This window comes from Chrysemys picta, chromosome 2 (genome assembly GCF_011386835.1).
Source record: "Chrysemys picta bellii isolate R12L10 chromosome 2, ASM1138683v2, whole genome shotgun sequence".
NCBI classification, from domain to species: Eukaryota; Metazoa; Chordata; order Testudines; family Emydidae; genus Chrysemys; species Chrysemys picta.
In genome coordinates, this window is record NC_088792.1 from 181,750,310 (window position 1) to 181,775,635 (window position 25,326).

A 25,326-nucleotide genomic window follows, 5' to 3' on the forward strand; every position below is an offset into this window, starting at 1 on the left:
AAAAGATTTTTTTAAAAAATGTTTGTAGGCCTGATCTTAAGAGTTTCTGAGCATCCAAGATCCCCACTGAAGTCAATGGGAAATATGGTTGTTTCAGAGCACGTTTGGCTCCAATTCTTGGGCCCCAATCCTACAGACACTTATGTGCATGCTTCATTTTACTTTGTAAATAGTTCGATTTACATCAACAAGTCAACATACATAAGGAACTTTAAGCACAAGCATAAGTGTTCAGAGGATCAGACTCTTTATCTCATATTAAAATGAGGAACAAGAGCATCCTGAAAATAAATGTGACCGTTCACTTCTGTTTAAAAAAGTTTTATTCCATTCCCCTCCCCTACTGTCACCTCCACACCGGGAAATACCAGGTGTCATTCTGCTCTATTTTTACATGAAAACTCTGAACATGAACTAGCAGAACATCATTACAAGAGAGGAAAGAATGAAACCTGAGCAACTGAAAGAAGAGTTTTTCAATCAGATGATTTAAAACTTGTTTGCACCTACAAATGCTTCAAAAGAGAGCATTTTTATGAAACACTGAAATACATCTGCCTTCTCAAATGAGAGCCAAGAAAGCTCCCAATAATATTTTCTAGTTCTCTGTAGCAAAAACAGGGAAGACTATACTCAACATCCCTAAAGGTAACAAATCAGTTAACACCTCAGAAAAGATCTAAAGGAAGCCTAGATATTTTATGTACCTTCTTTATATATCTTAAATTAAGCACCATGTACTCCATAGCAAATTCAACCTAAATGTTACAGAACACTTCGTAGATATTGTGGCAGCTTCACATCATTTTTTAATTGTGATTTTTAATCAAATTAAATATGAAAGTGAGTGATTAAGTACAGGATTCCCTGGTATTTAATCATTTGATATTAAGTTCAATTTATTTTACACTGTCTCTACATTTTAAGTGTTATGTGCTGCAGAATTGTGTGTTGAAAACAGATAGGTGAAGCATAAAATTTTTCAGAAAAGCTAAAGGTGTGGGCAGTTGGCTAGGAATATTTGGGGCTCTTGATACCTGGGACTATATGGAGGCTGTTCAGGTTTAACATCACAGAAATCTGTATTACTAGACTTGAAAATTAACATCCCCTTTAGATTAAGAAAGGCAATCAAATCCACCAGAGCTATTGTTTCAGGTGGTCTGCACACATTCAGACAGTGCATCAGTTAAACTTTGTTTACATTTGGATGGGTTTTTTCACAACCATAAGGTCTAGAAAAAAATAATACTTGTTTTAAATGCAAAAATTAGATTCTGCTGCAATGCATTTATTCTCCACATCTGCAGAATCACAAAACACTGGCTCCTGATCATAAAGAAGCAAAACATGTTTCTCTCCCTATTTGCATCTGAGCCTTCCTCTGCATCATTGCAAAGCAAATACTGCAATATTGTTCTAGTGCATAAAAGCTGAAAGTGACTAGTGTCTTTTCAGTGTCCAAGCTGAATGAAATAAAAAGTAGCCATACAACATAAAATGCTGAATAGATTTTCCCCCAGCACTTTCAGTTTTATATAAATTGGGCAGTATTAGCAACATGTGCAAACAGAATGTCAAAATCTGAATTTTAATCCTGCAGAGTCCCTTTTGCTTCAGCGTATGAGAGGGATCTGCTTAATTAAATACTCCCTCCACTGAGTAATCATCATAAGAAATTATTTCCATCATCTGCAAGGTATCACATCTCTATTCAAATAAACACAGCAAGAGCGCAAATTCTTAAATACAGACTTCAGTATTTCTTTAGATTATGTTAGAGGAACACTTTCAGCATACATTGCAATGGGGCTGCAACTCTTAATGATGTTGACTGATGGTACTAGAATCCAGAAACACTGGATATTAGTTTTGTCCGTTCTCTTGAGGTGTTGTGCTGTTTTGGTTGAGGCATTTAGACCTATGTCTTGCAACAATAAAATGGGGACAATCTTATCTCTCTCAATGCAAGGATCAGTTAATGTTTGTACCAAGCTTTAACATGCACAGTGCTAAGTATTATTCTGTTCCTTTAAGAAAAAGAGTTTATACCTTTAATACTAACTTAATAGGCCTGTCAAGCCTCACTACAGGCAGTGAAAGTGCCCAATGAACACTAAAACAATTATGAACCATTTGCTATAGTCTTAATAATTCAGTATCTGTAATTCTGGAACATATTGTATAAATTACACACTTTGTTTCTAGCCCATGCAGCTGGCTGAAGTAAGAGGCCACTCCCCCTGTCCCCCCATCAATAAGAGACAATTCTTCTGGTTACTCACAGCAACAAGAAAAGGTAAGCATTGATAAGTCATATATTTGTTAGGTACACCACTACATCCTTAGCTCTCTGAATCACACACAATGTTGTAGCCAATTTTTACATAATGCTGAGTAATTACATTATTTTATCTGATATTTGTTGAAGTAAACTCAGCCCAAGGCAAAGCCTAGATCACTTCCTTGCCCTATCCAGAGATCCCAAAATAGTTCTTCAGCTCTGCCTTCCCTTTTTTTATATGCAATACCAGCAGCTAACTCACCTGGCCAATAAGGAATAAAGGCCCAAAAGTCTGCAGACCTAGAAGAGCTGTGGTGTGGCCATGAAGCAGAGGCTTGCATTAAGTGTTTCAAGGGAACTAACAGAGCTCAGGAAGTAGCCCAGTCTCAACCAGATCCTCTGAAGAGTGAAAGTTTTTCCATGGGGTTGCACCCTTAAAGCTTTAGCTACAACTCTTCACAAGAAAAAAAAAAAGTGTTGTTTTGTGGAGAAAGATGCTGTAATAAATCTTTGTCCTGACCAAACTTAAGAGGCTTTGAGACAAAGAGGGCCCAGCAGGGAGAGTGGAATACCTGTAGCACTGGGTACTTAACAGCAGTTTCTCCACAATGCTAGCCAAGGACCCTACTCAGGGCTGACAGAGTCCTTTCAAGGGCTAGATATAATCTTGTAAGAAATCTTAATAAAAAAAAAAAAAAAAAATCAGAATCCCAACCAGGCATGAAAAAGCACTATCTGTAGTGGACTAATGGAGGAGCGGTAGCCGTGTTAGTCTGTATCAGCAAAAAGAACGAGGAGTACTTGTGGCACCTTAGAGACTAAAATTTATTTGGGCATTACGCTGCATGCATCCGATGAAGTGGGCTTTAGCCCACGAAAGCTTATGCCCAAATAAATTTGTTAGTCTCGAAGGTGCCACAAGTACTCCTGTTCTTTTTGCTGATGGAGGAGCTTATTCCTCGCCCTTAAAATAAGGGCTAAGGCAACATAAGGACTGAACTTCCCTTGTTTGTTAAAGCTATCCCCCAGGACAACATGGCTCAACCAGGACCGAGCAGCTCTGCCCCCTCCTTTCATTGGAAGAATATGGTGTCAGTAATTCAGAAAATAGCACTGTCCTCCTCATCAATGCCAAACCAAGCACTGTATCTCATCCAAGAGGACACAGAGGCCCCACCCAATTGTGAAAATTAGAAATCTAATAACACTTGAGTGCAAGGATGGCAAGGTAATAGACGTTACCAAAATCCAGCACAGCTACGTTCTTCCTAAATAAATTCCCCACTGCAGTTTCAGTTGGCTCTGGTAGATCATGCTTCCCAAACTACTGTATACTGCTGTGCATTATGATGCAGTTGCTACATTCCATCCCAGAGACGGCTACGTTTCAATCATGTATGAAGCAATTTTTTTCCTACTGTTGTCACAAGGATATTGTATAATTACACAGTCCAAAGCATTACTCAAAAACATCAATGTCTTTTCAGACCTCTAGAATGTATTAATTTTCTTTAGGCCTTGAACCCTTGATTTGACAAACCTAGGCTGTCCTTATGTGGAGTGTGTCACCTTAAGGCTAGCTACCGCACTTTTACCCCTGCAAGGACAGAGAAACAAATCACACAAGGAGACAGTGGTGTCATTACTACTTAATTATATTTCACCATCTGTTACCATAGCAGAACTACACAGGTATTTCGTTACAGTAATAAAGGTCTGTTACTTCAAAAAGTAAACCACAATGACCACTGGATTTGCTATAAGACATCACAAAAAGGGATAGAAAAATGCACTTATGAAATTATATTTAAGACGTCAAAGCTTTTGATTTAAGAACTATTAATTCCAAGTGCACACTGAAAAAGTCTGGCTTCACAGCTGATGCTTTACAATGCTGTCAGTTGTCTGAGGTTTGAGCCAAAAAGAAATATTTAATATTTAGAGATGTTTGAGGAGGAGGGGGGTGAAGAGAGAAGATTCATACAAATCTATCAGCCATGGTTTTTAAAAGTTCAGTGAAAACATTTTAAAAAGAAGACACACAAGTTTCCTTTTTCTTGGATTAACAACTCCCATGGTAATAACCAAAAGTTTATTTAAACCTTTGATGTATGATGATTATTTGCGTAACAGCAAGTTAAGCCTCAAGGCAACAGTCGTAACACTGTGCTATATTCTATTGTTCTCAGAGTCTTTTTGTTTTAGGGTACATTTTAGACAATTACTTTTCAGCATTCAGCAAAAAGCTCTGGTTGCATTGTGGCAGTCTGTGGTTATCTGAAGACCAGAGCTAAGTAGCCTACAAAACAGTACTTTTTTTAAGGGGGGGGGGAAAAGAGGTGACTGGACAATTAGTTGACCTGTCTCCTTGTGTCACCGACCAGGGTAGGAACATCATATCTTACTTCAAATCCATCCTTGCAGTAAAGCATCATAATTAGCCAGCAATATAGGCAATTTATGACACTAGGAGGACCATTGTTATACTCCACTACAGGAATGCCACATAATCCCTTACAAGCCAGCTCTTCCATAGACAGAGATCAGGAGATTGCTTAGCACAGTAAAATACATAGTGATTGATTATTATTTTTTAATAACTATGAGCTGTAAAACACACATTTTCCAGTTTCCCTAAAATAGCAAAACCTCCAAAGCAATTGGAATATGGATCAGACTTACAATTTTTGTGAAGTGCTTGAAAGATTTTGCATGAAATAAAACTGTGTCCCTCTGAGGGAAAGAGTTCAAGTGGACAAGCTGTGTGAAATTAGCTAAATGGAAAAAAGCTAGTGTGCACACTATCAAACGCAAAACTACCTTTTTTATATTTTTAAATAAAGTCTTTACAAGAGGCTGGGAACTGGAGGCCCTTTCGGACAGCTGTGGTTGAAACCTGGGGTGTGAGTGATCATGCCTGGGACTGAAACATGCAGACAAAAGACTTGAGTGGGTGCACATGTGTGTGTGTATTAAAGGAAAGATGCTACCCAGGATGTTCTACTGTGACACTGCAATACTTAAAGAGGTTTCAGAAAAAAGAAAGGTGCTGTGCTCTGTTGGTACAACTTCACCCCCTGTGCCACCAACCCACACAGGAGTGCCTCTACCTTACCATATCAAGTTATACCACGCAGGAAAAATAGAATGACTAACCCTTTCTTCTTAAAGGGCATCGGGGAAGTGTGCCTCCTACCCAAAGATGAGGTAGATTAGCTCCCTGCTCTGAACCAAATTAAACAGGTTCAGACTCCACTTAATAGGAAGGGGGAAAGGGAGACAGAGGTTGACAGAAGTTGCTGTGTATGCAATGCTTGCTACACCTGCTCACCTGGTAAGAGCAGAGAACAGTGCTGGGTGCCAGAAATACAGCCTCCCCAGTAGCAGCAGCCAGTGCCCTCGTGACTCCCCCTCTTCTCCAGCCCAAGCGGCCCGCCTCACGTTTGACGTCACAGAGGAGGGGGAGGGGGAAATCAGAACATTGATGAGACGAAGATTCCACCGAGTCCAGGCCCTTCCCTTTGTGACGTCACAGAACAACAAGAAGAACCTGGCACTGACTGGGCTGAGTGGCCGGGAACCCGGGGTCTTGTACTGACATTCCGCTTTAACCTGTTGCCGCTGCTCGAGAGGATGCATGGGAAATCGACCAGGCCAGCCCAAAGCAGAAGCAGCAGCCATGCTTGCGTCTGTGCCTGCTACTCACTGCAATAGTGCAGCAACCCACACATTCCCCTCGACACACACACGAACACAGTAACCTGCACTCCCTTGCCCCCTTCCCCAAAAGCGATTTCCCTCCATTCCACAGGGAAACTTGTGAACATTGGATACATTGTCTCCCTACCATGCTCACATGTCTCTCTCATATCTTGCCTCTGGGGCAAGAGTGGGGGGGGTGACAGTAGTTTTATTAATTCTTTAACAAGCACTATAGGCAAAACCAGAGGAAGATTCTATTGTTCACTCGTACAGACGTGGTGTGGCTTTAAAATATATGTTATTTTATTTTAATTAAACACTACAAATTCTTCTCCCATTCTGCTTTGTTTCACTGTCTGGGAAACGTGCACGTCTTACATGTTTCGTTAGACTTTCTAGACAATGTTCCTGTTTCGATGCAATACTTTAAACTAGTCCGCTTCACACTCCCAATTCCTCTGCAATGCGGATGTATTTTTAATTCGTAAATTCGGTGCAGAATACCTTTAAGTTTTTAATTTTTTCCTAACCCCTCGCTTCTCTAAATTATATTTTAAAGAGAAGAGACAAACATGGATAGAAATAGGCATCTTAAGTCAATTTACCTTTTATTAAATATTTAAAAACAAGGCAAAAGGGTCCCGAAGGTCAGACCCCCAAAGAAATACATCCCCACGGGAAAAAAGCCAGAAATGATAATACAGTATATTCTACAACTTGGGGAAAAAAGTGGGGGGTTGCATCTAATATCTTGAAGCAATCATTTTCTGAATATGACATATTTTATTTGTAACATGCAGATAAAATTATTAGTTCTGATGCATATCTGACGAATCCCCTCTGTTTTTCCAAACTTAAAGACTCGCCTTATGCCAATCAAAACGTAGCTGAAGCAGGACCAAAACCCAACTATCCCTGCAAATTTATATGTTTAAAGGGTTAGACTATTTCAAGCGTCTGGTTAAGCAGTTGTGTAAGAACAGAGATAGGTGTACAGCCTGAACTATACCATATTCTTCTAGTATTTCGAGACACCATCATGCATTTTTAAACTAAACCAAGCCATTTCCCCATTATTAAAGTCAATCCTAACAAACGCATTCCCTGTAACATGATCCCCAACTGGTTTGGTTTCTATTGCTTGCCAGATAAGCAAACGATCACATATATTACATTTGATGTGGTAGTGCAAGAAACAAGCTCGCCATAACCAGCCATTCGATTTCAACTTAAAGGGCTTTCTATAACCATACTGTCTTCACTAAACAAGACTCTACATACATACAAAATATGTTATTTTGCATGTAAAGTGCATTATTAATATAGCCAAATGAAAAAGCAGTTTAGTAACATTGTCGCAGCAGCCCCCCTTGAGCTCCCTGCCTTTCATCTAAAACTAGATTATGATTGTGTCATTTGAGGTCAATACATTTATTCACTTGAGGTATCGCTACACAAATCTGGCTTTATAACAAAACTGAGCAGAAGGTTTTGCAATTTAAAGGGGTTTCTGAAACTCCCCCACACCTAAGGAGAATAAAGATCAGCATTACTAGACATTTGTTTCAAACCTTTATAGCTTCAGGGTTAGCTATAAACTTGACATTCACAGCCATTTCCTAAAACTGGGAGTCAAATGATATATGTTATAACCACTTACGTATTTCTTTTGAATTATATTCCTCTTGGGTCTTTCTTTACTCATTCTGGTATCCAAATTCTGTTTGCAAAAGGGGACAATTGCTTCATGAAGTAAAGCCGCAACAATTTTTTGCTAAAATGCCCCTCAAATATCCAGTTTTTGTTTGTAGTAGTATCTTGTAATCCGACTTTCTTGCCTCACAACGGGATTTTCTTTGCAATAAATCCGAGATATGGGGAATGGGGGGAAAAAACGAATGCGAAGCAAACAAAAAAAATCACTTTAGAGAAACATTCATAATGGAAATTTTCTCCCCAACACAAAAAACGACGCCCTTGATATCCCCTTTTCTCTTTCCCAAGCCGCTTAAGCGATCTGTACGTCCTTAGTGTCTGAGCTGTAGTTACATCTTGCAAAAGGAAAAGGATTGAAAGGAGAAGATAAATAAAAATGTTGGAAGTCACGTTTGTGCTGCTGCTGCAGCAAGGGAAAGCAGCAGAGACAACTCCAGCTCCAGCAGCAGCAGCTTCTCTAGCAGCAGCGCAGCAGCAGTGAAGGCTACACGCACTGTGTGTGTCCCTGCTCCTCCAGCTCTCCCCTAACCAATGAGAGCCGCGCTCCGGCAGCAACTTTAAATGGACCTGATTTTTTTTTAATCTCTCGGTTAGGGCTTGGCCTCAATTCGCACCCGGGTCCCCGGCCGCAAGCCCCCACCGAGCTGCATTCAGCAGCCGCAGCCGGCCCTGCAGAGCGCCTCGTGCAGGGCAAACGTCAGAGACCTCGGCCTCCCTTTCGCATTCAAACCTGGCCTCTGGCGAGCCGCGGCCGGCGGCCCCTGCGAGGGAGCGGAGCGGGGAATTGGGCGATGATCCCTAGCGCGCTCACTCGCCCCCCTCCCCCTGCCCTGTCTGCAAAGCTCTTGAATTATTCTCCTGCCCCGCGACTCGCTCGTCCCGTCACATCCCACGCGCCGGGCCCCGCCGGGCTATCAGCACTGGGCCTCACTGGCCAACGCGCCGCGGGGACTCCGCGTGCCCCCTTGGAATGATCCTTAGGCTCTGGAAAAGTTGTAGTTCCCTTCACCACAAAATGGCTACGGCTGGGAAAGGAGAAACTACAATTCCCAGCCTGCCCCGCGCGGCTGGAACGTGACGCTGCCGTCGAGTTCTATCAGCCGCTCCGCCCCGCCCCTCTCCTTGGACGCTAGGGCTGTTTGATTGGTTCCCTTGGGGGCGAAGGGGCGGAGATTGTGCGCAAGGCACCTCTCTCTCTCCTTCCCTCCCCTCTCGGCGGACGGGGTTCGAAAGAGGCTGGAGCGCGAGCCGTGGAACGTTGGCCGGCGCGGGAGTTGACGGAGCGGAGCTCGGGCTGCTGCGGGGGAAGGGTGCCCGGGCCTCGCACTGGGGGGGCTCCAGTGGCGGGGGCGGGGTCCTGTTTATGGCGAGGGAAGCTGCACTACCCGGAGAGCGTGCGGGGGAAAGGGCGACACAGGGTGGGGGAAACAGGACCCTTCTTAGTGGGAGGCTGTGGGGAGAAGGTGACGGGCAGCTTTTACTGGGAGATTGCAGTGGTGCCAGGGACCCGCTGCTGAACGGCTGCGGTAAAGCGCTTGTGATTGGAAAGCCGGGGTGGAACAGAGGGAAGACTCCAAAATACCTTTTAATTGGGAGAGCTTGGAAGGGAGGAGAAAACGGGTGGGGAGCATGTTTGGTTAAGAGGCGGGCGGGGGGGATATCGTTAGTGGAGATGGGAGGAAAAGAAGGGCGAGGCAGGTCCCGCCCACCTTTCCTTGGTGGGCTATGGCTGACAGTAGCCATATGCTACTGGGTGGAGAAATGGGACTTTCCTGGGAGGCTACAAAAGTGGGGAGGGAGAGGCATTTTGAGGGGAGAATGAAGATTAACGTGCCTGGACTGGGTTAGGAAACTGCAGTAAGAAATAGAATTTACCTAAATTATCCTATGGTCTAAAGGGACCTCTTGCTTTCCATCTAGTTATTGGGAGCCTGCTTAGCTTTTCAGTGAGTGTCACCTCAGGACAGTGTGTCTGGTTTATATAAAACTTACTCAGTATGTCTCCAAGGTATTCTAAGGTCACTCCCCTTCTCCCCCTCCCCCCTCCGTAATGCTGCAAAATCCCTGCTGCTGCACTGGATTAGTTTGAAGGGATGAAAGTCCTAGGCAGCAACAGCAGGACTAGTAAAATAACACACATCATAATCCTATAGCGTGATAGATTTTTTTTTTAAACCTCCCTGGTTTTGCTGGTGCCAAGGTGTGCTGCAAAGAGGAGGATTTGCTTGCCATTACAATTTGTAGTGTTTGATCAAGGTAAAGTATTTCCCAGGAATGAAAAGAAACACTCTCATAAATGCAACATTTACTGTAGTTAATTGTATGTGATGTTTTAATCTCCTCAGTCTACATTAAATTATTGTGCCTTTTGCTTTTTCCATAATGTTTGGGTGTTTTTCGCTTGCTTATACACAAGAATCAAATGGTCAGCTGATTTAATTATATAAATAAATGGACATGGTAACGTATACAAGCTAGGAAATTACTAATACCACATTTTTAAGTGTGCATGTGGTTGTGGGTTGCTCAAATAGGTTAATTTCTTTATAAAAGGAAAGGGGGAGGGAAACTGTGATAAGAAAGCTTTGAAAATGTAAGCTAACACCTCAGTCCTATGAGGCAGAGAAATATTTCTGTTTTCAGATGAGAAATGGGGATAGAGAAATTTGAGTGACTTCTCCGGATGTCATAAGTCTGTGGAAGACTTTGGATGATGTTTCCGGTTACTAATTCTGTATTCAAACCTTGGGCCATTTCTCCTTTTCCATGCAACCAAATAATATACTTTACATTTATAACATCTTCCAAATGAGGCTCTTAGCACACTTCCCAAATTGTAATTTAGTCTTACATCATTCTTCTGAGATAATAATATCTTCACCTTACAGATGTGGAAACTTGGGTACAAAGAGGTTAAGTGACTGCTCAATGTCACATAAAGGCTTTGGGAGAGCCAGGAATAGAACCCAGTTCTTATGACAGCTAGTCATAAGCTTTACCCACAAAACCATCCTTCCTCCTTAAAGAGAGAACATTGTGCTCACATCTTGTAGCATTAGTGTACAAACTACATTTAAAATGTTAAATGAAAAACAAAGTTACTTTTTAATATAATTTTCTCTTCATATTTTTCCATATTTGTTGCTGTTTATTTCAGGGTTTCTCTAATCTGACACATTTAAAACATTTTTTTAAAGTTTTGGTTCTCAACTTTGTAAAATATCTAATTTATTAAATTTACTATAAGTGATTACTAATATATTTCTTTATGAAACAAACTCTGGTAAAAGCTGTAATAATAATAAAATTACATTTTGAAGTCCCATTGTGAAGAGCTGTAGAAAACCACTTAAGAACGGCCATGTTGGGTCATACCAAAGGTCCATCTAACCCATCTTCTGACAGTGGTCAATGCCAGGTGTCCCAGAGGGAATGAACAGAACAGATAATCATCAAGTGATCTCTCCCCTGTCACCCATTCCCAGTTTCTGGCAAACAGAGGTTAGGGACACCATCCCTGCCCCTCCTGGCTAATAGCCATTGATGGATCTATATCCTCCATGAACTTACCTAGGTTTTTTTTTGTTTTTTTTTTTTTGGAGCCCTGTTATAGTCTTGGGAATTATTTATCATAGAATTATTTATAGTATTCATATACGCAAATGGAGTGATAACTTTGTCTTACCATGCTTCATCCTAAATTGGAAATACACTCATCAGCTGGCTAGTTAGTCATCACTTGAATATAATTTGTTTTTATGTTAGAGGTGGGCTAAAACTCCTGCTTTTGGTTCTTCATGATGTATACAGCAGGCTTGCAAGTTTTTGTTGTTTTTTAAAAAAAAATTTCTGCTTATGCTTTACTTCACAAATTCAGGTCTCACCTACTGTGTTTTTCTTGGAAGACCCATTGCATTACCGGTAACAAGCAAGTACAATCTGATTAACTGATATACAAGTGATTTCTCTCAAACTGTTTAATTTTTTATTGGTTTTAATAGTGTTTTTATTCAACTCAAGTGCCTAAGAAATTCTTAAGAAAAAACACTTTTGTCAAAGATCCAGTATCCTGCCTCTTCAGTTAAGGACTGTAAAAGCTCCTATTCCACATCTCTGCATCCTCCAAGGAGACATCCAAGCAAAATCAGGCTTGACATTCCTGATATTTCTAAGTTAACAAGAAGCAAAACATTTTTGAAACAAACATATCAGGCCTTTTTTTGTACAATATAAATTAGCAAAAACCCCTTTTCCACCTTCAGAATGCTTTTTAGGCAGATGTTTCAGTTTGGCTCAAGGTGTCGTGTTTCCTGCTAGTGGCTGTTCGACATAACAGATAAGAGCATGCTATTGCTGTTTCTCTTTCAGCTCAGATAGTAGAGATTTGGACTGTTGTTGCTGAAGATCCTTGGTTGTGTTCTCACAATCTGTTTTGGGGGAAGTTACACAAGAAGGCACCCATTGTGGTTCTGGAATCCTGCCCTTCTTATCCCACTGTGCTTCACCACCTCAGTACTGTGTTGACTGACTTGCTATAAATACTTAAAGTAGATTGTTTTACATAAATGATTTATTAAACACTGATACTGTGACAGTGTAGTCAATATCACACAGTTGGTTTGAACTGCTATTGACATCAGTGGCTGCCACTGAATTTGATCAGGGGGTCCTATGGATGCCTTAACTTGATAGTGAGCTTAGTCCTAACTACCATCAAATTATTCGGCTTTGGAGGTGTTTGAAAAGTGACAAAAATGGCATTGTGGAGTCCCATGTTTGTGTCTTATTGATTTCTAGGTCAAATCTGTTTATCATAAGCTATTTTTAGGTCTTCCAATTATGCAGAAATCTGAAAATGAAGTTGAGTTTCTTCTTCAGCAAGATCAGTATGTTCTACACAGGGTTTCAACTGTTGCTTGCAACCTTGGTGGCAGAATCAGATCTGTCAATCATATCACAACATGACCTTTAAATGGCACTAGTCTCTTGAAAGACAACATACAAAAGGAGAAAACCCTTATGCTCTTTGGAGTCTTCTGTACCTAATAATTCCGGGCACAGTAGCTTTGAGAGAAAAAAAGAGAGCTTGCCAAATACAGTAAGCAATGTGAGTCTTAAGTCCTCTTTGTCGGAAAGACAGCTTTCTGAATGGGAGCCTGAGGGAGGCAGATGCAAGATGAGCTATTTGCTCTAGGCTGTTTTGAGACAATGCTTACATAGTGCTTTCAGTCCCCAGAGCAAGAGACGAAAACAAGAAAATATTTTCTCTTTGGGTCAAAACTAGGTCCAGACACTCCTCTCTACTCGATACTGGAGAATTCAACCCGATCTAAATGGGAATTTCCCACAAAATCTAAGTGCTTGAGTAGGCAGGCAACATATTTTTATAATGTAAAGCAAAACAAATATTATCTGGTTAGCTTTAAGGCAGATGTAGTTCTTTCTTCCATAGTGAAATAGGATCATTCCCACATAGGACAGTTTTATACCCAAAGATCCTATTTAGAAGTGAGTGGATTCTTCACTAAGCAGGAACGTCAATGGTACCTCTACAGCCAATTGATGCTTGAGGGCAGCCCTGGCATGGACAGAATCTGTTTTAAAGACCCGAGAAAAAGATCTGTAGTCTCTTTACAAAAGAGAATTATTCATAGCTGACATCTATGGAAGTGCTTCATTTAATTTTTCAGCCTGAGTCATTTCTTCTGATGTGTCTTTGAACTTGGAAGGCAGATAGGTGAAATATTTACTGGTGGCCTTAAAGTTCTCCTGAGGAAAGATTTTTCCAGTGAGCCAATGGATAGGGTCATAGTATATATAGCAGCACAGTGAGATGAGCTACAAACCCAAGCAGTCATTTTCTGGTTTCTCCTACAATATAAAACTGGTATAACCAGTACAGGAGAGGCAGAAAGTACATGGGCTGAATTTATGTGATAACTCACCAGCCTGCAAACAAAGGGCATGATGCCAGATTTTCCTAGCCATAAAAGGAACCTTGTATCCAGGGTAATCTGTGATTGTTTGTGAACAGATGGCTGATTACCACTTCATACAAATGACTTCTGGATACCTATTCCCCAAATGTTGAATATTTTCCCCCAAATTATACCTGCCCAAAATGAATGGGTTTTCTAGACCTAAAATAGATATAACTTTAAAGTCGGACATCTCAAGCTCCTGTAAGGCTAGAGACAAGAACTTTGTATAACTGGAAAAGGTGGTTTTCCAGATTCCCACTGGGGTACAACATTCACGTCTAACCCTGGGAGGTCCCAAAACACCAGATATGAAAATTGTGACTTTTTATGCATAGAAAAACTATTTTTGGTCATTTTTAGAGGCTTATAATGGCTTCCTCTCTGTTCTATATAGCTGGATTCATTATAACTAAGGCAACTAGTATTAAAGGTATAGGGTTTAAGAAATAAAGCACTAACTTTTTTTTAAAACTCTAAAATATTCCTATAATCGTTTTTCTGTAATGTGACATACAGAGTACATGATGGCATGCTGTGGGATAAGTGTTTTAATAGCACTTGTGTGGGGTGGCCAGCATCACTCACCTGTGAGTAACACTAATATCCCAAACTCATCTGGTAAAGCCTTTAAACCTCACCATTCATGAGTAATACATTTTTGTTTCGTGTTTGGGAGGACAGAACTTTGCTAGGCAACAAGCAGAGACAATTACTTTTTCAAGGTTAATAGTTTAAAACCCCCTTTAGGCAGCCATCTTTGTATACAGGCTTCTATAACTTCAAAATTTTCTTCAGTTACTTTAAGATCTCGTTTGAGTTTGTTGTCTAGACTGTATGTATAACCTCACTGTATGTTTTGTCCCTGATGTCCTTCTGTCTTGAGGAATCAAGACAGGATAAGGTAGAACTACATTTTCAGAGAGGCAACTATTCAGACTTCAAAAGGGGAGAAAGAAAGACCTTTGAGGACATGAAATTCTCCATTTGGGCTTTATCTACACACAAACTTGCTGAGGACTACAGAAAGAATAGCATGGTCTCATGGTTAAGACAGGTGAAAGTTGCCCTGGAGACTACAGCCTCTTTCACTTTACAACCCAGGTTCCTCTCCGGAGCAGGGCCTTCTTTGCAGTGAATGAGCAGAGGTCCTGAGGGAAAAAATAGTATGTGATCATGCAATTAAAGACTGTGTAATAATGGATATGCACAAAGGAGGCAAGTTAAGGTTGCCCAGGCAATCTAAATTCTGACATTTCCTAATTTTTGAGTGCCTGACTTGGCAACCTTAACGCTCTCCCGTCGACTCCGCCTGCGCCTCTCGCCCTGGTGGAGTACCGGAGTTGACAGGAGAGCACTTGGCAGTCAATTTATCGCGTCTAGACTAGACGTGATAAATCGACTCCCGCTGGATCAATCGCTGCCCATCAATCCAGCGGGTACTGTAGACAAGCCCTCATGCCTAAGCAGTTATAGTGTTAGTCATGTTTTCCCAGATACAGTAGTGCATGGGTAGGCAACCTATGGCACATGTGCCGAAGGCAGCACATGAGCTGATTTTCAGTGGCACTCACACTGCCCAGGTCCTGGCCACCGGTCCCGGGGGCTCTGCATTTTAATTTAATTTTAAATGAAGCTTCTTAAACATTTTGAAACCTTATTTATTTTACATACAATGATAGTTTAGTAATACACCGCTACCTCGATATAACGCCACCCGATATAACACAAATTCGGATATAACACGGTAAAGTAGTGCTCTGGGGGGCGGGGCTGCGCACTCTGGTGGATCAAAGCAAGTTCAGTATAACGTGGTTTCACCTATAACGTGGTAAGATTTTTTTTGTCTCCCGAGGACAGCGTTATATCGAGGTAGAGGTGTATATTATAGATGTATAGAAAGAGACCTTCTAAAAAGGTTAAAATGTATTACTGACACGCGAAACCATAAATTAGAGTGAGTAAATGAAGATTCAGCACACCACTTCTGAAAGGTTGCCAACCCCTGCAGTAGTGTATGCTATGCAATGAAGTACTCAATCTTTAATTTTCTTCCTTATGATTAGATAATTCATCTAGGGATAGTAGTTCATATGCAATAGAATAATAATTGTTCAATTTAAAATGCGGGAGACTTCTTTGCTGAAAAAAAGTCTACTTGGAACTGCTGCGAGTACTTCTACTAGCACTATATCCACTGGTGCTAGCCTACAATTAGCCTTCATAATGCCTTTATGTTGCATCTAAAGATAAAGTTAAGAAATTTTGAAGGACAAGCTTATGTGCAATAGGCTGTAATTAATACCTACTGCAGTGGAGGCTATGAAGCTTTTTAATAAACAATCAATTTTATAAACAAATATAAGCCTGTACACTCAGATTGTGGGGGCTTCTGTTGAAAAGACCAAAAGGAACAAATGGTTTTTAGTCATCGTGAGGTTTGCCAAACAACTGATTGTTTGTGTCAGTTGCTCATTTAAGGCCTGATACTGCCAGGTGCCGAACACCCTCAGCTCCCATTAACTTCATTGGGAATTGAGGGAGTTCAACACCTAACAGGATCAAGACATTAAGTTGGGAATTGATAGGTAGGGATCAGGGTCTACATGTAAATGATGTAAGGAAATCATTGGTCTTGTTAATATGTTCTTGGCTCCTGTGGTCCATAAACTTGGGTGTAAGTTTAACTTTTGTCTCTGATACCTGATTATAATACATACCAATGGCTGCTTCCATTACATTAACCAAACTCTTAAATCTACTGGCTTACATAAGAACAGCCATACTGGGTCAGACCAAAGCTCCATCTAGCCCAGTATCCTGTCTTCCGACAGCGGCCAATGCCATGTGCCCCAGAAGGAATGAACAGAACAGGTAATCATCAAGTGATCCATCACTGTCGCCCATTCCCAGCTTCTGGGAAACAGAGGCCAAGGACACCATCCATGCCCATCCTGGCTAATAGCCATTGATGGACCTATTCTCCATAAATTTCTCTAGTTCTTTTTTGAACCCTGTTATAGTCTTGGCCTTCACAACATCCTCTGGCAAGGAGTTCCACAGGTTGACTGCGTTGTGTGAAAAAATACTTCCTTTTGTTTATTTTAAACCTGTTGACTATTAATTTCATTTGGTGGATGCTAGTTCTTGTGTTATGAGAAGGAGTAAATGATACTTCCTTATTTACTTTCTCCACACCGGTCATGATTTTATAGACCTCTATCATATCCCCCTTAGTCGCCTCTTTTCCAAGCTGAAAAGCCCCAGTCTTATTAATCTCTCCTTATATGGCAGCCGTTCCATACCCCTAATCATTTTTGTTGCCCTTTTCTGAATCTTTTCCAAGTCCAATATATCTCTTTTGAGATGGGGTGACCCTGCACGTAGTATTCAAGATGTGGGCGTACCATGAATTTATATAGAGGCAATATGATATTTTCTGTCTTCTTATCTATCCCTTTCTTAATAACTCCCAACATTCTGTTTGCTTTTTTGACTGCCGCTGCACATTGAGTGGATGTTTTCAGAGAACTATCCACAATGACTCCATGATCTCTTTCTGAGTGGTAACAACTAATTTAGACCCCATGATTTTATATGTATAGTTGGGATTATGTTTTCCAGTGTGCATTACTGTGCATTTATCAACACTGAATTTCATCTGCCATTTTGTTGCCCAGTCAACCAGTTTTGAGAGATCCTTTTGTAGCTCTTCGCAGTTTGCCTGGGACTTAACTATCTTGAGTAATTTTGTATCATCTGCAAATTTTGCCACCTCACTGTTTACCTCTTTTTCCGGATCATCTATGAATATGTTAAATAGGACTGGGCCCAGTACAGACACCTGGTGGACACCATTATTTATCTCTCTCCATTCTGAAAATTGGCCATTCCTACCCTTTGTTTCCTATCTTTTAACCAGTTACCAATCCATGAGAGAACCTTCCCTCTTATCCCATGACTACTTACTTTGCTTAAGAGCCTTTGTGAATGCTATCCACTTGTATGTATGGTTTCTAAGATGTCTGTCGATAATGCACTCAAATTTATTTTGTTAGAAATCGCGCTATAATTTTTGTTCAACTCATGTTATTTCTTCTGTCACGTTAAGGTATTAAAACACAGTTGATGCTGATGCAGTTCCTCAGTGTCAGAAGCTAAGTTGAGAGGCCAGCTGCTTCTGAGGACATTGTCTGCTCCTATCAAGATATTCAGGTTAGCAGTTTTAAGTTTTAGGAGAATCGGTAGGACTTATTTTCTGAAATGCTTTACTGAAGAGAGGGTGAAAACATAAAAGTCTGGATATTTTAGGAACCTTGCTTTCTAGAGCTTGTTCACTGATTGTAAAATATAGGCTGGCACAGAGAGATCCTTTTTAAAATAAAATTGAATCTTCATTGTCAAGTGGTGTAGAATATGATATTGGGCACAAGAAGGTAGCAATGAAAGCCAAATGAAAATTAAAAGAGAGAAGGCCAGCACAGCAAAGTGACAGCAGAACAATTATAACGTTCTGAGGGATTTGGGTACAGTTTCATTTTTGCTTCCTTCACTGATGCAGACATAATGTGCCAAAAAGGCACTGTACTCAGTACCTTAGTAAAGGTTGCCAGCCAGCTTACATGATGCCTTCTGCTGTCCAGTCTACGAACAAATAGTTACCTTTGAAAGATGCTGTTTGCTTTCTTTCAAGGCCACATTAATGGGCTACAGTGGTTCCAGCTCCTTTCTGCCCAACAGCAAACTCCATCCCTCCTCTTTACTTTGGCCACTAGAATAGATTGCTTGCTCTCTCTCTGAGGCCTGTGACAATGGTTCTCTACTATTGTCTTTTGGGGAATGCAGCATAAGAGTAGTCCCATTTTTAAAAAATGTTTTGTTTTAAGTCTGTAGATGGATAACAGTTCACAATAGAAACTTGTTTTTTCAAGTCTTCTTAGCATGAAGAGATGAGTGTAGCATACTGATCAGATTATTCTTGATTTGGGGTTGCTTTAAATGCACAGCTCTGCAGGCCCATATGCAGACTCCTGGCATTCTACCTCTTCCTCTGTTCAGTGGAACTGCATCAGTTCTGCTGTAGTCGGAGTCCTCTGCAACTGAGAGCAGGTTGGCACAGCATTTGCCATGTTTTATGGAACAAATATTTGTTGTTTTTAATTTTAAAAGTCATCTTGAAACTCATATTAAAAACCCTACTTTCCACTATGACATTTAAATTTTAAAAATACCTGTCCTTGTAACCTAGTAATATATCCAGTAATAATATGTGATCGTAACCGTAATATGTCAGTTTACCTATCCGTGCCATGAAATGACTCAGCTTGCATACCATGGAGAATGGTTTTTAAAATCAAGATCAGCTAATTTAGATTGTAAGGCTTCCAGGCCTGGGACCATCTCTTTGTTCTATGTTTGTACGGTGCCTAGTACAGTGGGGTCCTGCTTTCTTTGCACCACTACAATACAAATAATAAATCTTAATCTGAAACTTGAACTATCCCCTCCAAAAGGGTCTAGTATTCCTGTAGGGAATTGTGTGAATGTGGAGACATGTTAAATATTGGAATCCTCTACACAGTCTGGCAAAGAACCTAAAGTATCATCACTGCTTTTCCTTTGTTTGTTAACATCCTGAGAAGGGAGACTGGTCAATCTTAATAGCACAGTTAACTTTGCCTGCTTCAAGGAGTCATTGTTTTCTGAACAGAAATATCATTGATTGTAGAGGAGAAAGTGTATACTACCTGATGCTGTCCCACAAATAGAGTAGCAAAGATTTTGAAATCCTGTATGTGGAATGTGATGTATCTACAATAGGAACTGAACGTTAGGGACTTTTCTTCACAAAAGCATTTAACTGGATTTGTAACCAGTTAATATCATGGTTGATTCTAAGGGCTAGTCTACACTGGCAACACTAAAGCGCTGCCGTGGCAGGTGTGTATGCCGTGGCAGCGCTTTAACGTGGCTTGTGTGGTTGCGGCGCAGCGCTGGGAGAGAGCTCTTTTTTTCCACACCCCTGAGTGAGACAGTTGCAGCGCTGTAAATTGCCAGTGCAGACAAGCCCTAAAAAGCAGCTTCTCTCCACACGCAATGTGATTAATACTTGGTTAGTTACTTTGGCAGCTGTCTGTGATTCACCCTTGCTAGTGGCCCAGATTAGTACATGGTAGTCATCTGGTAACCAATTTGGTGCATTGTGGTTTTGGGGGGCGGGTTTTTGGCATTGTAGATGGAACCCCTTATTCATGCCTCTGTAACCAGTTTTTCTTCTCCTTTTTCTTCTCAGAGAACTGTTCATAAGGGGCATCTCATGATTCATTGTCCCACATGCTTCAGGTGTGTGTGCATGTCTTCCAGCCACTATATCCTCTGCTGAGCCAGATTTTACTAGACGGCGCTGATACAAACTGGTTCTGGCTGCATGGTAGATGTGTAAGAATAAACATAGATATACATGGCTGTGATAATTATCCCTGCTTGTGTGAATACACATCAGCCTTGTATTTTGTGATTGGGTCAGATGAAAGTGACATGAACTGATTATGAAAGTATAGTTGTCCTATGTAAAGGAGGCCTGATATGTCATTGGATTGTATGTTTGTAAACAATTGCAAGAACAATGTAATACTCTGTACATGTCAGTTTCTTTGCCGTCTGGAACATCGTAGAGACTTAGAATATCATAAGTCCTAAATGTACAACAAAATGTTGCAGGTAGCCTATAAAGGAAAATCTTCATGAGAATTCTGTTTGTTGTGCAAACTCCCATAATGATTTCAGAGCAGTTTTTACCAACTGTTGCAAAATAACATTTTACCTTTTAATGTAGTTAAAAACAAAAATTCTCATATTTAATAAACATTTATGCATATTTTTTCATGCCTAGATATAATGGAGTATAATTTAAGACTGGGCAGGGGAGGGGGCAAATGATGCATGTAATGATTGTTGTAGTATTTGCAAGAAAATAAATTATTTAAATTAGATCAAGCTTTAATGTTATCATACTTTTCTACCTGATTTAACATGGGGAAAAGAGAGTATGATTTTATGGTAAAGTGTTTTAAGCATTAGATGTTTTCTTTTCTTTTTGACCATCCTTTCATTCTACCCTAAAGCCATGCAAATGTTCCTAAATACAAATCCTCATTGGCTTATATTACATCTTACATTCCACTGCTCCAGGTGAAGAGGTCATGCTAAATCAGAAATGATGGAGAGACTGGACCTCATTTATACTCAAGATGGCTGAATTAATACTATTGAAATTGTGTGGAGGAATGCAATATGAACAGACAGGTTTATGATAGGAACTTAGGTAATTTTCTTTTATACTTTATTTTCTTCAACTATTAAATTCAACACAGTATTATCTCTGGAATTCATATTCAGAGCAAGGCACAAGTAAGATAAATGCCTTCTTTGGACCCTGTGGGTTTGGGGCTTGCATTTGCTACAGTTTTCAGGCCAGCCCAATCTATTCTACTGATAGCATGACCAGTGTTGGAGGCAGTTTACTATTCTATCCTGATTTTTCTCCCTCCAGCAGAAGGAATAGTTGGGATAAAATTCTTGTCTTGATGTGTGTCACTCTTAGGCCCCAAAGATGACAACATTATATCATGACCTAATTTAAATTTTAAAAGTATTTTATAAATGAGTGATCAGTTTAGCTGTAAATTGCAGTTATGATAAGAAAAAGTGACTATGTAAAAATGGTACCATCCTGTTAAAAACATCTTTCCTCTGTGTTTATCCAGGCTCCTTTCTCCTGACAAAAATAAGCTTATTTTTTTAGTCCTGTTAACACTGCAGCGTTAGTATTAAATGGGAGATGGAGGTGAGATGCATTTTGTTCTGGCTCATGCAACACCAAAGAAAGATTATGTAATTCGTATTAGGAGGTCAAATTCTCTCCCAGTCAAGTTTCCATTAAAATCAGTGGTAAGGCTCCCATTGTCTTCAGTGGGTTGGATTGTAATCAATGGTTGAATTGTAAGGGCCAACTTACTTTGACCTACATAATCTTTTACTGGTAGTAGTGCACAAACCAGAAAACACAGCCTGACTCTCCCATTCCAATTTGAGTTTCAAGGCTGGTGGTTTTAAAAAAAACCTATATCTTTACTTCTAAATTGAGCACAATTGATCTGGAAGCCACTGAGATGTAATAAACATGAAACCCCGTGATGCTGCTTTTATAGAGTCACTTTTCAAAGTTAGAACTACATTTTAAAAGAACAAAGGGTTAATACTATGAGGAATCCACTACATTCTCGCTACCTGCATAAACCTTTCTTTATCTGGGAGTAAAATATCAGTACACTTCTCAATTTAAAGTTTATGAATTTCTTTTCTTCCTTAATAACTCTTTGAGGTGTCAGCACTGAAAAGATGAATCATTTTTTTAGTAGGAGGCCTGACACACGATGAAATCACTATCTGACACTTCAATGACTTCTAATATTGTTTTGTGTAACACATCACTGTTGGGGATGCTGTGGGATTTTGAAAGTTCAGCAACGCACGGATAATGTGATGTTGCAACTCTGTGGGTAGTAGTTCTTTCCTCTAAACTGATGAAATGCTTTATCATCACAGAGTGTGAGAACTTGCCTTTTTGGTATGACTAGCCTGTGGCTATTATTAATCATGATTCAATTAAAAAAAAAAAACTTCTGAAAACTTAACACATTTGAAACTGGCAGAGGGAGGCTGTCTTTATAATTATTCTTGAGAATCAGTGTAAAAGCAGAAAAGCTTCCTCAAAACAGTCACATAATGCTCTTGGGAGAAGTGTATATACATCATAGAACATCCCTTTTATAATGTGTCACATGATTTTTCTGCCGTGTTGTAAATGAAGGGACTATGTGTTGGCCACTTGATTACCCCCTGCACAGAGCAATTGGTATATTAACCCTACAGCCACTTCAGATATAACCACAGATGTTTGGCAATAAAATAATTGATAATAAACAATTGGCTGTTTGGCAATAAGCCAAACAGTTTTATTTGAAAGGAAAACATTGTAGATGGTAGCACTAATGCTGCTACTAGTTCTCCAGACGTATCCTAAACCTTTTGGCTTGATACTCTTCAAACTGATACCTTCTTGTGACTCCAAAAACCTCACATGACCCCAAACTTCAAAATCAGAAATTATATTTTTTTCTTAATATGTGCCTCTCCTCCTCCATTCTCCAACAGAAAATGTCTGTCTTTCCTTTACACTCCTGGTCTTATATGTCTGTGTTTCTATAGCACACATAGTTTCTAATCACTTAAATATTCCCCTGCTTTGTAATTTTAAATGTCTTCATCAATACCGTTCCCCCATCAGGTTTTGCAGTCCCCTCCTCTGGACCTGCAGGTTGTTCAGGAGGATAGTGTTGTCACTCGAATGTCTCAGTAAGAAGCTGTTTGGGTATACACTCAACTTACCTTCCTGCATGAATGTTATTTTATAAAACAGCTCAAGGTTGGTCTCTTAAAGAGGGGTCTCCCCTTTTTCTCCACAAACTCAAATGCCTGTCCAGATGGATCTGGTCTGTCCCATCTGCTCCTGGCAGCTGTGATCTGGTCTCTGTGTTTATCTTAGGGTATGTCTACACTACGAAAGTAGGTCGATTTTTATAGAAGTCGATTTTTTTAGAAATGGATTTTATATAGTCGATTGTGTGTGTCCCCACTAAGCGCATTAAGTCGGCAGAGTGCGTCCATAGTACCGAGGCTAGCGTCGACTTTCGGAGCATTGCACTGTGGGTAGCTATCCCACAGTTCCCGCAGTCTCCGCTGCCCATTGGAATTCTGGGTTGAGCTCCCAATGCCTGATGGGGCAAAAACATTGTCATTGGTGGTTTGAGGTACATGTCATCAGGCCCCGCCGCCTCCCCCCCCCCCGCCCCATGCAAGCAACGGCAAACAATCGTTTCTCGCCTTTTTTCCTGGGTTACCCGTGCAGCTGACATACCACAGCAAGCATAGAGCCCACTCAGCTCACCGTCACCATACGTCTCCTGGGCGCTGCTGGCAGATGCGGTACTGCATTGCTACACAGCAGCAGCTCCTTGCCTTCGGAGCAGCAGATGGTGCAGTACAACTGCTAGCCCGTGTCGTCATCTCCTGGGTGGGCAGACATGGGTGCTCCTGGGAGACCTCAGTGACATAAATGGGAGTGACTCCAGGTCATTCTCTTCTTTAAGTTTCATCTCATGCAGATTCAGTCCTGCCTGGAATATCATGCGAGCTGGAGGCATCTGCCTCAAACTGCTCTCCCAGCTGGCAGCACCACACGGTCGCACCTACCCCTTGCTCCCATGGCTCATGAAGCCTGGACAGTAGTAAGGAGCAGTTCAACTATAGACTGAGCAAGTGCAGAATGGTGGTAGAATGTGCATTTGGACATTTAAAAGCATGTTGGTGCAGTTTACTGACTCGGTTAGACCTCAGTGAAACCAATATTCCCGTTGTTATTACTGCTAGTGCTCCACAATATCTGTGAGAGTAAGGGGGAGACATTTATGGCAGGTTGAGGCAAATCGTGTGGCCGCTGATTATGCACACCCAGACACCAGGGTAGTTAGAAGATCACAGCAGGGCGCACTGCACATCAGAGAAGCTTTGAAAACAAGTTTCATGACTGGCCAGACTATGGTGTGAAAGTTCTGTTTGTTTCTCCTTGATGAAAACCCGCCCCCTTGGTTCACTCTACTTCCCTGTAAGCCAACTGTCCTCCCCTCTCCCCTTTGATCACCGCTTGGAGAGGCAATAAAGTCGTTTCAAATTCATGCATTCTTTATTAATTCGTCACACAAATGGGGGGGATAACTGCCAAGGTAGCCCAGCAGGGGTGAGGGAGGAGGGAAGCACCGGGTGGGGTGGTGGAGGAGGGAAGGACAAGGCCACACTGCACTTCAAATCTTATTGAATGCCAGCTTTCTGTTGCTTGGGCAGTCCTCTAGGGTGGAGTGGAGTTCTGATAGCACGGATTCCTCTCCCCATACAGCGATCAGATCCAGTACCTCCTGTTCGGTCCATGCTGGAGCTCTTTTGCGATTCTGGGACTCCATGGTCACCTCTGCTGATGAGATCGGCACGGTCACCCGTGAGCTCGCCACGCTGGCCAAACAGGAAATAAAATTCTAATGTTCACCGGGCTTTTCCTGTCTATCTGGCCAGTGCATCTGAGTTGAGAGTGCTGTCCAGAGTGGTCACAAGGGAGCACTCTGGGATAGCTCCCGGAGGCCAATACCATCGAATTGCGTCCACACTACCCCAAATTCGACCCAGCAAGGTCGATTTCAGCGCTAATCCTCTCAGCGGGGAGGAGTACAGAAATTGATTTTAAGAGCCCTTTAAATTGACAAAAATGGCTTCGTCGTGTGCGGAGTTAAATCGATCTGATGCTGCTAAATTCGACCTATACTCGTAGTGTAGACCAGGGCTTAGATACGTTATCAAGCCTCCATTATTCTAATATCTGAGCACTTCACGCTCTTCACTGTATTTATCCTAACAACACCCCATAAGGTTTACAGATGGGTAACTGATTCATAGAGATCCTAAGCACCTGTGAGATCAACCTCTCACATGAAGTCTGGTGCAGAGCAGGGAATTGAATCCAGGTCTCCCAAGTCC

General features: G+C 41.1%; 1 protein-coding gene and 1 long non-coding RNA gene across 12 annotated transcripts in view; one reads left to right on the plus strand and one right to left on the minus strand.

Annotated features, from left to right (window-relative positions):
* The window catches only part of JARID2 (jumonji and AT-rich interaction domain containing 2), a 315,799-nt gene extending 307,513 nt beyond the window's left edge, over positions 1-8,286 (minus strand). For all 5 annotated transcript variants that reach the window (XR_010598780.1, XR_010598781.1, XM_065585072.1 and 2 more), the window contains exon 1: positions 7,647-8,286. Coding sequence is in view for 1 of the 5 variants with exons in the window: in XM_065585069.1 (XP_065441141.1) it covers positions 7,647-7,691 (45 nt within the window). In the remaining 4 variants the exon portion in view is untranslated. The remainder of the gene's footprint in view (positions 1-7,646) is intronic.
* A 1,426-nt stretch (positions 8,287-9,712) lies between these two features.
* Positions 9,713-25,326, plus strand: part of LOC101943887 (uncharacterized) — a 92,097-nt gene continuing 76,483 nt past the window's right edge. For 4 of the 7 annotated variants that reach the window (XR_006176907.2, XR_010598785.1, XR_010598782.1 and 1 more), the window contains exons 1-3: positions 13,801-17,895; positions 19,973-20,022; positions 20,872-21,004. This is a non-coding gene — a long non-coding RNA (uncharacterized LOC101943887). Of the gene's footprint in view, positions 9,959-11,579; positions 17,896-19,972; positions 20,023-20,871; positions 21,005-25,326 lie in introns of those variants that run through there. The other 3 variants (XR_006176908.2, XR_006176909.2, XR_010598783.1) reach the window with 2 other exon arrangements.